At 41.9% G+C, this 13,321-nt stretch overlaps 1 protein-coding gene across 1 annotated transcript in view; it reads left to right on the forward strand.

The window, feature by feature from the left end:
- Nucleotides 1-13,321, forward strand: part of mybpc3 (myosin binding protein C3) — a 60,248-nt gene that overhangs the window by 19,567 nt on the left and 27,360 nt on the right. The window contains exons 8-16 of the mRNA XM_061244782.1: nucleotides 2,171-2,230; nucleotides 2,656-2,658; nucleotides 3,744-3,767; nucleotides 4,667-4,830; nucleotides 6,927-7,059; nucleotides 8,213-8,215; nucleotides 8,562-8,686; nucleotides 10,097-10,202; nucleotides 12,717-12,883. Coding sequence (XP_061100766.1) covers nucleotides 2,171-2,230; nucleotides 2,656-2,658; nucleotides 3,744-3,767; nucleotides 4,667-4,830; nucleotides 6,927-7,059; nucleotides 8,213-8,215; nucleotides 8,562-8,686; nucleotides 10,097-10,202; nucleotides 12,717-12,883 — 785 coding nt within the window. The remainder of the gene's footprint in view (nucleotides 1-2,170; nucleotides 2,231-2,655; nucleotides 2,659-3,743; nucleotides 3,768-4,666; nucleotides 4,831-6,926; nucleotides 7,060-8,212; nucleotides 8,216-8,561; nucleotides 8,687-10,096; nucleotides 10,203-12,716; nucleotides 12,884-13,321) is intronic.

Raw genomic sequence — 13,321 nt, forward strand, 5'->3', positions numbered from 1 at the left:
CTGATAGAAATTATACAAGCGATTGTTGCAAAACGATTTTCTTGAAATGAATATTTATTATTTATTTCTAGATTATAGCGGTTTTGCTTTGTGATATAGGTTAAGGAAAACATCTGTAACAAGGCAAAACACAAAAGTAGAAAAAGAAAACGTTCAACATGCTTCAATTCAGCATGTTTCTCCCTTCCTCTTCCTCTCCATTCATTCACACACACACACACACACACACAGCACACACACACACACACACACACTGCATCTCCTCTGACACATCAATTCCACAGAGAACGCACAGCTTCCATTGTTTGTGTTATGTACGGTGCAGAGAACCCAGACGCAGACCACAGGATAATCCAAAATCGTAGTTTTAATGTTCAGTAGTCAAAAGCCAAGAGATCCAGTACACAGCCAAAAAAGAAAAGCAAAAGAATGGTCGAAAAAACAAGCAAGAGGTCAAAATCCAGAAAATCACAGGGCGAAGGTACAGAATGGCAAAAACAAACTCGTAGTCAAAAACACAAAGCGAAAACGTCAAAAAACCAGAAAATCAGAAGTGCAAACAAGACAAGAGGGCAAGGCAGGTATGGACGTCAAGGCAAAGGGGTGTCTATCAAGAATCTCAGTAATAAGGCTTACACAAAATCAGCACTTACTATGATCAATGTTCCGACAAAGAAGCATACTGAGAATGGGGTTTAAATACAATAGGGAAGGTGACAATCTAGGCTGGGCAGAGAAAAAGGTGGGCTAAACAAATAGACAACAGGGGGGGAAACATAATAGGGTAATAACATAATAACGGGAGGGAGCCGAAAACGCGGACTGGATGCACGAAACAAAACATGTAAAACATACGGCTCCGGATTAGGGAGTAGACATTTGCAAAGTTTGAAGACGTAGTGATAGTTAGAGACAGGTGCGAACACTTCGCTGAAACTAAACGAGTAATCAGGGATAGCATAGGGAGGCGGAGTTACAGAACAGTGCAGAAATACTAAGAGATTGCGTTAGTGAGTTAGTTACGTGAATATTTCTAAACTACCCACTAAAAGTGATTGTTAGTTAGTTAGTTAGACAGACAGTAAGTATATTAATCGGATTAGTACTGTACAAAACCTAGATTAGTAGTAGTTAGTAAGAATCGTGCTTTACAACATTTAACTACCAAGAAAAAGCAGGAAGTAAGAATCGCGAGTTTTAGAAGAAATGTTGAAAACCCGAAAAACGACCGTAACCACCCGAATAGTGGGACACGCAGACAGGGGAGTGACTAGACTGGTATTCAGACGCAGACATAACAGAGGAGGACAATAGAGAACTGTAATGGTAAACATAAACCAGGTAACTATGAAAAATGAATAATAAACAAGACTAAACATGAAAACATACAGAACAAATACAGAAACATTACAGTTTGTGTGAGCAGAGACCGCTCTCACTTATATAACTTCTGTTTTTAGTAATATTTAGTAATTCCAGACTAACTCTTTCACAGATAGAGGACTCTTATGTAACCATTTTATTTCATTTTCAAGCTTGTCTTAAGGAAAGGGGGCGATACTTAGGGGTTAAATTATATTTGCCCAAATAATTTTTGTACACGAGCAGATCAACTAGACAAATAAGCTTTAACTATTTAGCATTTAATGTTTTCCCTGCATGCTGGCTGGTGTAGTAGCCCCTGTCCAGCTGGGATTAATGTTCTATACACCAACAACTGAGCTGAGTAAAAATATCACCTTATTTCTGACAAACTGTTCCAATCCTGCTAAGAAATTACTCTAGTTGACTCATGTTTGTCTGACTCGTGCCAAAATAAAGGCAGTTTTACTGACCTTTATGCTCAATTGAGAGATGTTCATCTGATTCAACTGATACAAGTGTCATTTAATATATACTGTGTCACTGATAATCTATAATAACAGATCATCTGTGTCCATTCTGGCAGTGTAAACACGGTAAAGTATACCTTCTATTTACAACAGCATACTGTTGGTTTACCCCTGGTACAGAACATACTGTATTTTAGACATGTTGTTGTACTTAGTTCATGCATAATTGGGAGAAAATTGCCCATTGCTTATAGCATCACATAGCGTTATCTTTGGCATAAGCAGCCTGATCATTGCGAGAGGCCTGATGGTTTGTGCACTGCGATCTGTCACTGCAGTAGCCTCGACGGAAGTGAGCAAGCAGGGGAGCTGGACTTCAGCGCTCTACTGAAGAAAAGGTAAACCTCACTGTTTTAGTAACAACCAAAATAATACATGTAATTGATTACAACAGCAGTTATCATAGTGATACATTTTTTTGTAAACATTTGTAGTGAAACAATAGATAACAGTCATGGTGAATGTTGCTGTACAAGAATTATGAATACATGAAGTACACTGTGAATATGCACTTAAATAACGAACAAGCATAAAAAGGTCAAATGACTATGAATTACTGTCTAAGTTCATAAAGAGTTTCAATGTGAGTTTGCTTTTTGGGTTGCTGTAGGGATTTTTTAGTTGAGTTTCTGAGAGATAGATTTGACAGATAGATTATAGTTATAGTTTCATAGTTGAGCTGTATATTGTAGTGCATATTTAGAATCAGTTAGACTGACTGGCCTCGTTTTGACTCTGCTGGTGTTCTGGTTTCCCTCGGCAGAGAGTAAGTACTCAGTGAACAAGGTAACCAGAAGCTTGGCTGCATGTCCTGACCCAGTCTCATCCTCCTCGTGGCCCTCAGTACCCTGCCGGGGTTCCTCTCACTAGTCCCCAGTTCTAACCTGCTAGTGCTGCATGCCTGCGGGACTCGTGCATTTGTCTGTGTGATGAGTTTTTATTTATTTTTATTTTTTATCTGTACACTTGTACATAAAACAAGGTAAATGGCTGTGATGAACTGATGATTCATGATCATGAGAGATAGACTGCATTGAATTTGGTTCAATCGAGAACATTGTTAACTGATACAACCTTATGCTGAAATTTACACCAACAAAATATTTTTTAGATGCTTGCATATTTTAAAGCAAATTTGAAAGCAAGATTGTTTATAAATTATAAAAAAGGAAAATGGCCCTTTGCAAAAGTTCAGGAACCCCTTTGTATTATTCTTTGTTACTTTTGCCTAAAACAGGAAGTGTTTCTAAAAATGAAAAATTGACAACAACCTTCGTCTATATAGACATTAAGACTTTCAATTGATGGTTTCAATTAAATTTCACAGATTTGCATTCAAACACATAAAGCAAGATTTACTGTGTTGCTATCACCCACGGAATGCTCCACACCCACCCTGGAATGCATCGTAGATTATCCTCACCCCATCAACAATCTTACTGCACACCTCACCTCATTTATCAGATCACCCTTTATATTGCAATCCTGTACTGTCCTATAGTGTGGTTCGTGATTTCTGATTTATTTATGATGTAAGGATGGTGTTAAAAGAGCTCAGTATCCTGCAGTGGCCTGTGAAGGCCACGATGGATCCATGTTCAATTAAATAAATTATGTCTTTCGTGTCTTAAAAACGTTCAAGTTTTTCCATTTTTGTTTTACATAACCTTTTCGAGAGGTTAGCAGGTGCTGATTTAGATCCCGGTGCATGTTATGTGCTGCAAGTACTAAATGAGTGTGTCCCTCGGGGAACACCTGCAGACAGTGTTCGGTTTTATTGTGTGCATATTAACAAGTTCTGGTTTGTCTTGTCATGCCTGCCTCTTGGGTGCTGCATCTGAATGAGTACAGCAGTTTTTTAAAAGCATCGCCTAGGTAAGCAACTCTCCCATGCCTAATTATGCATAAGTATGTTTTGTGAGCATAGCGTTTCCCCCATGCATTGACTAAATCATTGCCTAAATTGTTTTTATTGTTCATTATAAATATATTGTTTGATAGAAGCAGTTATTTTCCCTCCACTGTGAAATGGTCATTTTAAATTGATTGTGGTCTCGTGTCTTTTGTTAGTTTCCATATAATACATTCCTTTCTCAGTCAGTACTGGACACATTCTGTCTGTTAAAGTGTATTTTCTCTCAGCTGGAAATGGCAGGGCGGCACGGATGGTGCAGTGGGTAGCACTGCCGCCTCACAGCAAGGAGGTCCTGGGTTCGAATCCCCGTCGGCCGGGGCCTCTCTGTGTGGAGTTTGCATGTTCTCCCTGTGTCTGCGTGGGTTTCCTCCGGGTACTCCGGTTTCCTCCCACAGTCCAAAGACATGCACGTTAGGCTGATTGGAGAGTCTAAATTGCCCATAGGTATGAGTGTGTGAGTGAATGGTGTGTGTGCCCTGCGATAGACTGGCGACCTGTCCAGGGTGTATTCCTGCCTTTCGCCCAATGTATGCTGGGATAGGCTCCAGCCCCCCTGCGACCCTGATCAGGATAAGCGGGTTCAGATAATGGATGGATGGATGGATGGAAATGGCAGTTTTACAATTACTCAGTTTCTTCATGAAAATCCTGTGTTTAATGTACCGTGTATTCACAGATCTCATTCTCCATTAAATTGTCTTAGAGAATAATATAAACCATTAATTGATCTAATCAAAGGCTGAAATAGAATGTAGACAAGGAGTGTTTTGGCCTTTCAGTGAGGAGTAGGGCTCTCTGTGAACTCAGTTCTGTGTATATGCCTGCCTGCTGGAAGACATGCCCTTTCTCTGTGGTCCAGAGCTGTGCAGGTCAACACAGCGCCTGAAGTGGACGTCTGGGAGATCCTTCAGAAGGCACCACCCTCAGAATACGAGAAGATTGCCTTCCAGTATGGCATCACTGACCTCCGCGGTATGCTGAAGAGACTGAAGAAGATGAAGAAGGAGGAGAAGAAGAGTGAAGGTGAGTTTCCTGAAGAAACAACCCCATCTACAGTATACACCTAACCTCACACAACAACCCCACCTACAGTATACACCTAACCTCACACAACAACCCCACCTACAGTATACACCTAACCTCACACAACAACCCCACCTACAGTATACACCTAACCTCACACAACAACCCCACCTACAGTATACACCTAACCTCACACAACAACCCCACCTACAGTATACACATAGCCTCACACAACAACCCCACCTACAGTATACACCTAACCTCACACAACAACCCCACCTACAGTATACACCTAACCTCACACAACAACCCCACCTACAGTATACACCTAACCTCACACAACAACCCCACCTACAGTATATACCTAACCTCACACAACAACCCCACCTACAGTATACGCATAGCCTCATACAACAACCCCACCTACAGTATACACCTAACCTCACACAACAACCCCACCTACAGTATACACCTAACCTCACACAACAACCCCACCTACAGTATACACCTAACCTCACACAACAACCCCACCTACAGTATACACCTAACCTCACACAACAACCCCACCTACAGTATATACCTAACCTCACACAACAACCCCACCTACAGTATACGCATAGCCTCATACAACAACCCCACCTACAGTATACACCTAACCTCACACAACAACCCCACCTACAGTATACACATAGCCTCACACAACAACCCCACCTACAGTATACGCATAGCCTCATACAACAACCCCACCTACAGTATACACCTAACCTCACACAACAACCCCACCTACAGTATACACATAGCCTCACACAACAACCCCACCTACAGTATACGCATAGCCTCATACAACAACCCCACCTACAGTATACACCTAACCTCACACAACAACCCCACCTACAGTATATGCATAGCCTCATACAACAACCCCACCTACAGTATACACATAGCCTCACACAACAACCCCACCTACAGTATACGCATAACCTCACACAACAACCCCACCTACAGTATACACCTAACCTCACACAACAACCCCACCTACAGTATATACCTAACCTCACACAACAACCCCACCTACAGTATACGCATAGCCTCATACAACAACCCCACCTACAGTATACGCATAACCTCACACAACAACCCCACCTACAGCACACACCTAACCTCACACAACAACCCCACCTACAGCACACACCTAACCTCACACAACAACCCCACCTACAGTATACGCATAACCTCACACAACAACCCCACCTACAGAACACACCTAACCTCACACAACAACCCCACCTACAGAACACACCTAACCTCACACAACCCCACCTACAGTATACGCATAGCCTCATACAACAACCCCACCTCAAGTATACGCATAGCCTCACACAACAACCCCACCTACAGTATACACCTAACCTCACACAACAACCCCACCTACAGAACACACCTAACCTCACACAACAACCCCACCTACAGTATACGCATAGCCTCATACAACAACCCCACCTCAAGTATACGCATAGCCTCATACAACAACCCCACCCACAGTATATGCCTAACCTCACACAACAACCCCACAACCCCACCTAAAGTATACATCTAACCTCACACAACAACCCCACCTACAGTATACACCTAACCTCACACATATTAGAATAAGCCTGGTTGATCAAATTGATTTGTATGAAAATGGTCCATTGCACAAAAATGCAGCGACGATTCATCTGGGAGGTCTAGAGCGCTGTAGGCCAGTGTTCAGCATCAGTGTTCACGAGACCGGGCAAAAGTGGAAGCTGCTGCTAACCGAGAGAAACATCCTCATCTCACATCTGCAAAACAAACTTCATCACCCCCAAGTCGTTTGGGATAAAGTAGTTCTCTGGACAGATAAGAAAACTGATGATTCTCTGGATGTGTTTTGGATGACATGAGCACCGTTATGTCTGACTTATATGTGCTTTGTGTTTACTCAGGTTCCCAGTCTGTTATAGATTTTTGTCCAAAGATTTTAAACTATTCAGGGTGACAAATGTGCAATAAGAGAGGAAATTATGGAGGGGGCAAATCATTTATCATGGCACTGTATCTTTATAAAATCCCAGCATTTCTGAAGAAGTTGGACCCTGCCTACCAGGTAGAGAAGGGTCACAAAATCAAGCTTTCCATTGAAGTGGCCAACCCGGATGCAGAGGTGAAATGGTTGAAGAATGGTCAGGAAATCCATCCAAGTGGGAGGTACAGTACCTATGAATGTGTTCATGATTCTTCTCATTTATGCCCGTGCAAGCTGAAAGAATGACTTTGGTTACTCCAGACAGCATACAATATAACGCAGTTTTGTGAAATTTATATATATTTTAAAAATATATGCAATTAACCCGAATAAAATTGACAGGTAGAAATAGAAGGGAAGTATTGTGAAATTTACATCATTTACATTTACCATTTACATCACTGTATTGCCAAATTATTATGTCATATTTGCTGAGCTTTAAAAGCAATATAACTAAATGCAAAGTTCTACATAAGATTACTTCATGGGTGGTACGAAATTGTAATGTGCTCAAGTGGTGGGGGTAGTAGCAGCAGAATGCTGGGATACATAGCCAAGAGTATTGAGTATAAATCTAAGGAAGTTATACAATCCCTTTGTCAGGCCACACTGAGTGTGTTCAGTTCTGTACTGTACTGAAAGAAAGATATAGAGGATATAGAGGCTCAAAGAAGGGCAACCAGAGTGATTCCATGTATAAAAGCTATGAGGAAAAACATAATAAGCTTAATATCTTCAAGCTTAGTGAAAGGAAATGGGGGGGGGGGGGGTGATTTGAATTTAAATTCATTAAAGTGATTAACAAAATGAACTTAGGGCGTTAATCAGGGTGAGTTTGTTAGCATAACGAGGGGTCATAGATGGAAATTAGCAAAGGATAAATTCGGCACAGACATTAGGAAGTATTTTTTCACACAGAGAGTGGCCACTGCTTGCCAGGAAATGTAGTGGAGGCAGAAACACTGGGGGTATTCAAGATCAGGCTTGATACAGTGTAAGATACTATCTTTTAAGCAAGCTAAGCAGTAGGTACACTTTAGTGGCAGGAAACGATGAGCATTACTGGGCTGAATGGCAGAGTAAACACCAGCAGGCCCTCCACAACTCCTGGAATGGACAACTGGAACACTGAACACTGGCCACTGAACACTGGTACTGTCCTTCACTATCCCTGATCACTTGTATGACAGACTAAACTACCAAAGTTATGGATGCCGTACATGGCATGTGTAAGTCTGTTTTGCAAACCGCATTTTAATTTGTTTCCTTTTTAATTTTCCCCTTAAAAATAAACGATTGATGGGCTTCACTGAACTCATTGGCGTCCATCCACAGCAAGTAAGTAGCTAAGACTTTTTTTATAATGCAGACAATATTCGTAAAAGAAAGCATGCTGTTACGGTCAACAATGCTGTACTTCTGCTTCAAATTAAAAGCGGCCTTCAGGTTAGAGAGTGGCATTTCTCTCAACACCCCTGCCCAATATGCTGGACAGTTTATGTCAAAAGTAGGTACAGCCATGAAAGTACAATTTAACGTACATTCAACTGGCAAAAAATGTTTTGATAGGACAAAGGGATTTTTTCCCCCCTACTCCCTTTCAACTATTTGACAACTTATGGACTGTACTTTTTGATAGTTTGATTGTTTTTTGTACGTTTTTACGTATTTTCGTATTTTCAAGGTACATCTTTGAAAGCATTGGCAACAAGCGGCTGCTCACTATTAATCACTGTTCATTGGCTGATGATGCTGCCTACACCTGTATGATCGGAGACGAGAAGTGCTTCACAGAACTCTTTGTCAAAGGTAACCTTCCAAATCCCAGACCATAAAAGGGAATGATTTTTGACGTAGTGAAATGGTATCAAGTTGTTAGAATTATTGAGGGCGTTTTCACACCTGAGCATTATTTAACAGTGGACCAGAACTTGTAAACAAATTTCACATGCGCGCAAACTGTTCTCTCTTTGGTCAGAATATTACGGGAAATGCGTCTTCCTCCTTTGGGAAAAAAGCAGGAAAATGGAGCAGCTGTGTGTGTGGATAATTGTATGAGTTGAGATTCTCTGAATGGTGTACGACTGTGCCGTATATGATCAGAATATTCAGTTTTAACATGAATCAAGACAACATCTCAAAAACAATGTGTTGATGCATTTGACAAGACAACAGGCTGCCTCCAGACACCTCTGTAGGATGTGTTGTCTTTCTCACTGTTTCCAGCTACCTAGTAGCTAATGCTACAAACAAAATATGCTGCCCCACGATTCAATGTGAAAGCACCCCATCATGCGTAGAGTTTGCACAGCGGATGAGTTGCTGTTGGTTCGTTGAATCGATTGCTTTCTCACTGCAAAGGTACTATCCTAAGGTCTAAAAGCTTATTCCTTATATATCCTTTTTGCGTACAAGAGTGTACCTTTTTGATAAGAAATGTCCCCAATATATCAAGCGGGAAGACATTTATCTCTTATGCAACTTTTTAATGACCATATTCATTACTTCTGTTTGTCTCACTGTCATTTTCTCATACCTCAAAGGAAATTTCCCCAATACTTTATCTCATGTGCCCCTCCGGTTGGGAATTTCCACCACTAAACAAGGCATGTGTGAAAGCCCTGAGCCTGTGCTGAGGTTGTCACTGTAAACTGTTACTTCGGCGAGGGAGAGGCTACAGTTTTATTGCCCTGTTTTGCACATAAGAGGCTCATAAGCATCTAAACTACTGTTCTCGCTAGCGGAGAGTCTTTTTAACAATCTGGCATGGCCATTTTTTCACTTTGTTACATTGCAGTTTATATGATTATAGAAATATGAACACAACAATAACTTTGGATGTCAATGACTCACAAGATGAACCACAAGGGGGCAGCGTTTATAGGGTAAATCAAGGACGCTTAATATGCGGAATACTGTAGGTAGAGTGAAGAGTTGCACATTTTTAATGAATCTATGTTAGTGTGTAATGCAAATGCAAGACTTACCCCCCCCTACCTTCGGTAAACTGGATTTGCCTTTCTAAATGTGTTGCTTTGCAAACACAGTTTGGGTAATTTAGCAACTGGCAAAATTAAGTTCTCCCACTTATTCACAAGTTAAAGCTAATAAGACAATGTGTTCCTCTGCATCCCTCCATCCCTGTGCTCCTCCATCCCTCCATCCCCCTGTGCACCTCCATCCCTTCATCCCCGGTGCACCTCCATCCCTCCATCCCAGAGCCCCCCATCCTCATAGTGCGTAACCTGGAGGACCAGATGGTGATGAAGGGAGAGCGTGTGGAGTTTGAGTGCGAGGTGTCTGAGGAGGGCGCCCCTGTCAAGTGGTAAGAAACCATTCACACAATCAGCCCCATTCACACAATCAGCACCATTCACACAATCAGCACCATTCACACAATCAGCTCCGGTCCCAATCAGCCCCAGCCCCGGTCCCAATCGGCCCCAGTCCCAATCGGCCCCAGTCCCAATCAGCCCCGGTCCCAATCAGCCCAGGTCTCAATGGGCCCAGGTCCCAATCAGCCCCGGTCCCAATCAGCCCCGGTCCCAATCAGCCCCGGTCCCAATCAGCCCCGGTCCCAATCAGCCCCGGTCCCAATCGGCCCAGGTCTCAATCAGCCAGTTTAAAGGGCTGAAATGTCCGTCCCCTAAAGTCAGGGCTCAGTGGACAGGTTTAAGGTACAGGCACACATCACTATGATAGGACAGCAGATCTGTGGTATGAGCAGATTCAAATAAGCCCATAACAAATGAAAGGAAAACCTTCTGTGTGTATATATATCATCACACAAAACACTGATCAATTATGGTTCACATAATAACACTGCATATTATTTACATTATACCACGGCACTGAAAAATAACCATCCACCTATTGCAAATACGGCATTCTGATTGGCTGAGACGTGGGTGGTGATTACTTTCATATAACCTTGCTTACGAGAACAGATCGAACACAAAATATCCAACAAGTATCAATGCGGGCAATATAAACTACTAAGCAATACATTTCTACTTCTTGTAAGTAGTCTGGTTATCATAGCCAACCTGCGTACAGGAGTATATTCAAAACCTGAGAGGGTATTCAGTGCACTGATATTCTCTGTAAACTACATATAGAGTTAAGTCCGTAATAATTTCTTATTTTTGTTTGTATCTACAGTGAACCTTGGCTCACTGTACCATGTCATGTTATATATAGATATTTATAGATATACAGATATTCAGCTGGAAAATTGACTCCCACAAATTTAATTTAATGGTTCGTTTTCAAAGTCGCCCAGCCAGCTGCTAGCGACCAACATGGACCGGAGGACTGCCAGCCCATGATTGGTTAGAGAATACATTATGCAAATGAGATGGACACACCTACTCTGCCCACCCCAGAATGCATTTCTTCATGATTGTGTAGAAGGCGGAGCCAGGCTGAAACAGTGTGTACAAGTACCCTTTAAATTATTTAATAGATTAAATAGGATCATGTACTGCAATGGTCCATTACAATACCAGTTCATTTAACCCTTGTGTTGACTTAAGAGTCAAAAAATATGTTTAACAGCAGAGAAAACCCCCCTAAATTATCTTTTTTCAACGTGAAATTTGATGGCAAAGTTTGTGATGAGTGACAGGTTGTTCCTGCATGCAAAACAGATTTGAGACATAGAAATTCAATTACGCTGCTTTATTTTAGCATAGTGGTTAAGGTACATGACTGGGACCCGCAAGGTCAGTGGTTCGATCTGACCACCATAAAATCCGCACAGCCGTTGGGCCCTTGAGCAAGGCCCTTAACCCTACATTGCTCCAGGAGAGGATTGTCTCCGGCTTAATCAACTGTACGTTGCTCTGGATACTCCGGAGACTCTGTTGTTTGGTCTTATGAAAAAAGCATTACAGCATTTATATGTACATGAGTGTCACAAATGATTTATTGTTGTATTTGTGTAATGCAGTTTGCATTTTTCAAAGTTCACATGCATGGCATTATCTGTTTTCTCACACCTTGTTTTATTGGTTCCAAGAGAGATCTATCTGCCAGTGGCCATGGTCATATTTCCAGCCTCATAATTGATTGACATAAGGAGATGCCACACATGCCTGTTAACATGTCTGAGTCGCTGTCCTTCGCAGCAAGAAAGTCAATATGAATTATGACAGTGCAGATGAAAAACCAGGACATGCGTGTGTAAAAGGACAAGCAGGGCTTAATGTATATTACATTACATTACATTAATGGCATTTTGCAGACGCTCTTATCCAGAGCGACGTACAACAAAGTGCAAAGTGCATACCCATAACCAGGGATAAGTGCGCTGAAAGACCATAGAGGGAAGTACAATTTCAACTGCTACCTGTACAACAAAGATAAGGACCAGGGCCTATTTGACCATCAGGTTTTTAGTTTTTTTTGTTGTGGTTTTTTTAAAATCATAATACCACAACACACAAATGTAAGAACAAACCACTTACCTAGCCAAACACTGCTTACCTAGCCAAACAAAACAAACCAAACAGTATATAGCTGTCAGTTCATACTTTTCTTTCTTGTGGAATCCATGTCACAAATAATTGAGGCCGTTTTGAGAGCAAAAGGAGGCCCTACCAAGTATTAGTATAGTGTTCCTAATAAAGTGCTCAGTCAGTGTATAATCAGTCCAAGGGAAATGTTATATTAGCAGCACATATCTGATATATTCCTTCGACTGGGGATGTACCAGACATATCTGGTGACTGCCCTTCCTACTGTCTATCAGCTGGAACAAGTCTGGCCATTCTCCTCAGACCCCATGGACAAGCCCACAGAGCTGAGATGAAACTCACTTGTTATTTGTGAAATTTAGGGAAAAGGACGGTGTCGAGCTGACGAGGGAAGAAGCGTTCAAGTACCGCTTCAAGAAGGATGGAACGAAGCACGTGCTGATTATCAACGAGGCCACCAAAGAGGACTGTGGTCACTACACGGTGAAGACCAACGGGGGAGAGTCCATGGCTGAACTGCTGGTGCAGGGTGAGTGCCTGCTCTGGCTGAGACTGGACAGTGGACAGTGGACATGATGGGAGAGACTGGGCAGTGGACAGAGGACATGATGGGAACATTTCCACCCAAAGACTGCAAAAGAAGAATTCCGGCAGCTGAAGATCCAAAAGCTGTAAAATTCTCAAAGCTGGGAAGTTAAAAACGTTCTAGTTCTTTTTAAGCCCTATTCACCTGGGATGTCATTTTTAGCTTTGATATTTTTTCTCCTGTAAATTTGTCTGCATACCTGGGGTGGTTGAGCGTATGGAATTATGAAATCTCTCTGGCAGTGTCTCCACAACAGCCTCCATGTTCCCAGCAAGGAGAAATTGCCACCAAAATTCCAGTGAATAAATAGTAGGAACGCATATGTCCATTTATACTAGATTGGTTATGAACTACGGACCTGAGTTTAGTTCTCCCAAACTG

The sequence above is a fragment of the Conger conger genome, chromosome 6, assembly GCF_963514075.1.
Source record: "Conger conger chromosome 6, fConCon1.1, whole genome shotgun sequence".
Taxonomy (NCBI): Eukaryota; Metazoa; Chordata; class Actinopteri; order Anguilliformes; family Congridae; genus Conger; species Conger conger.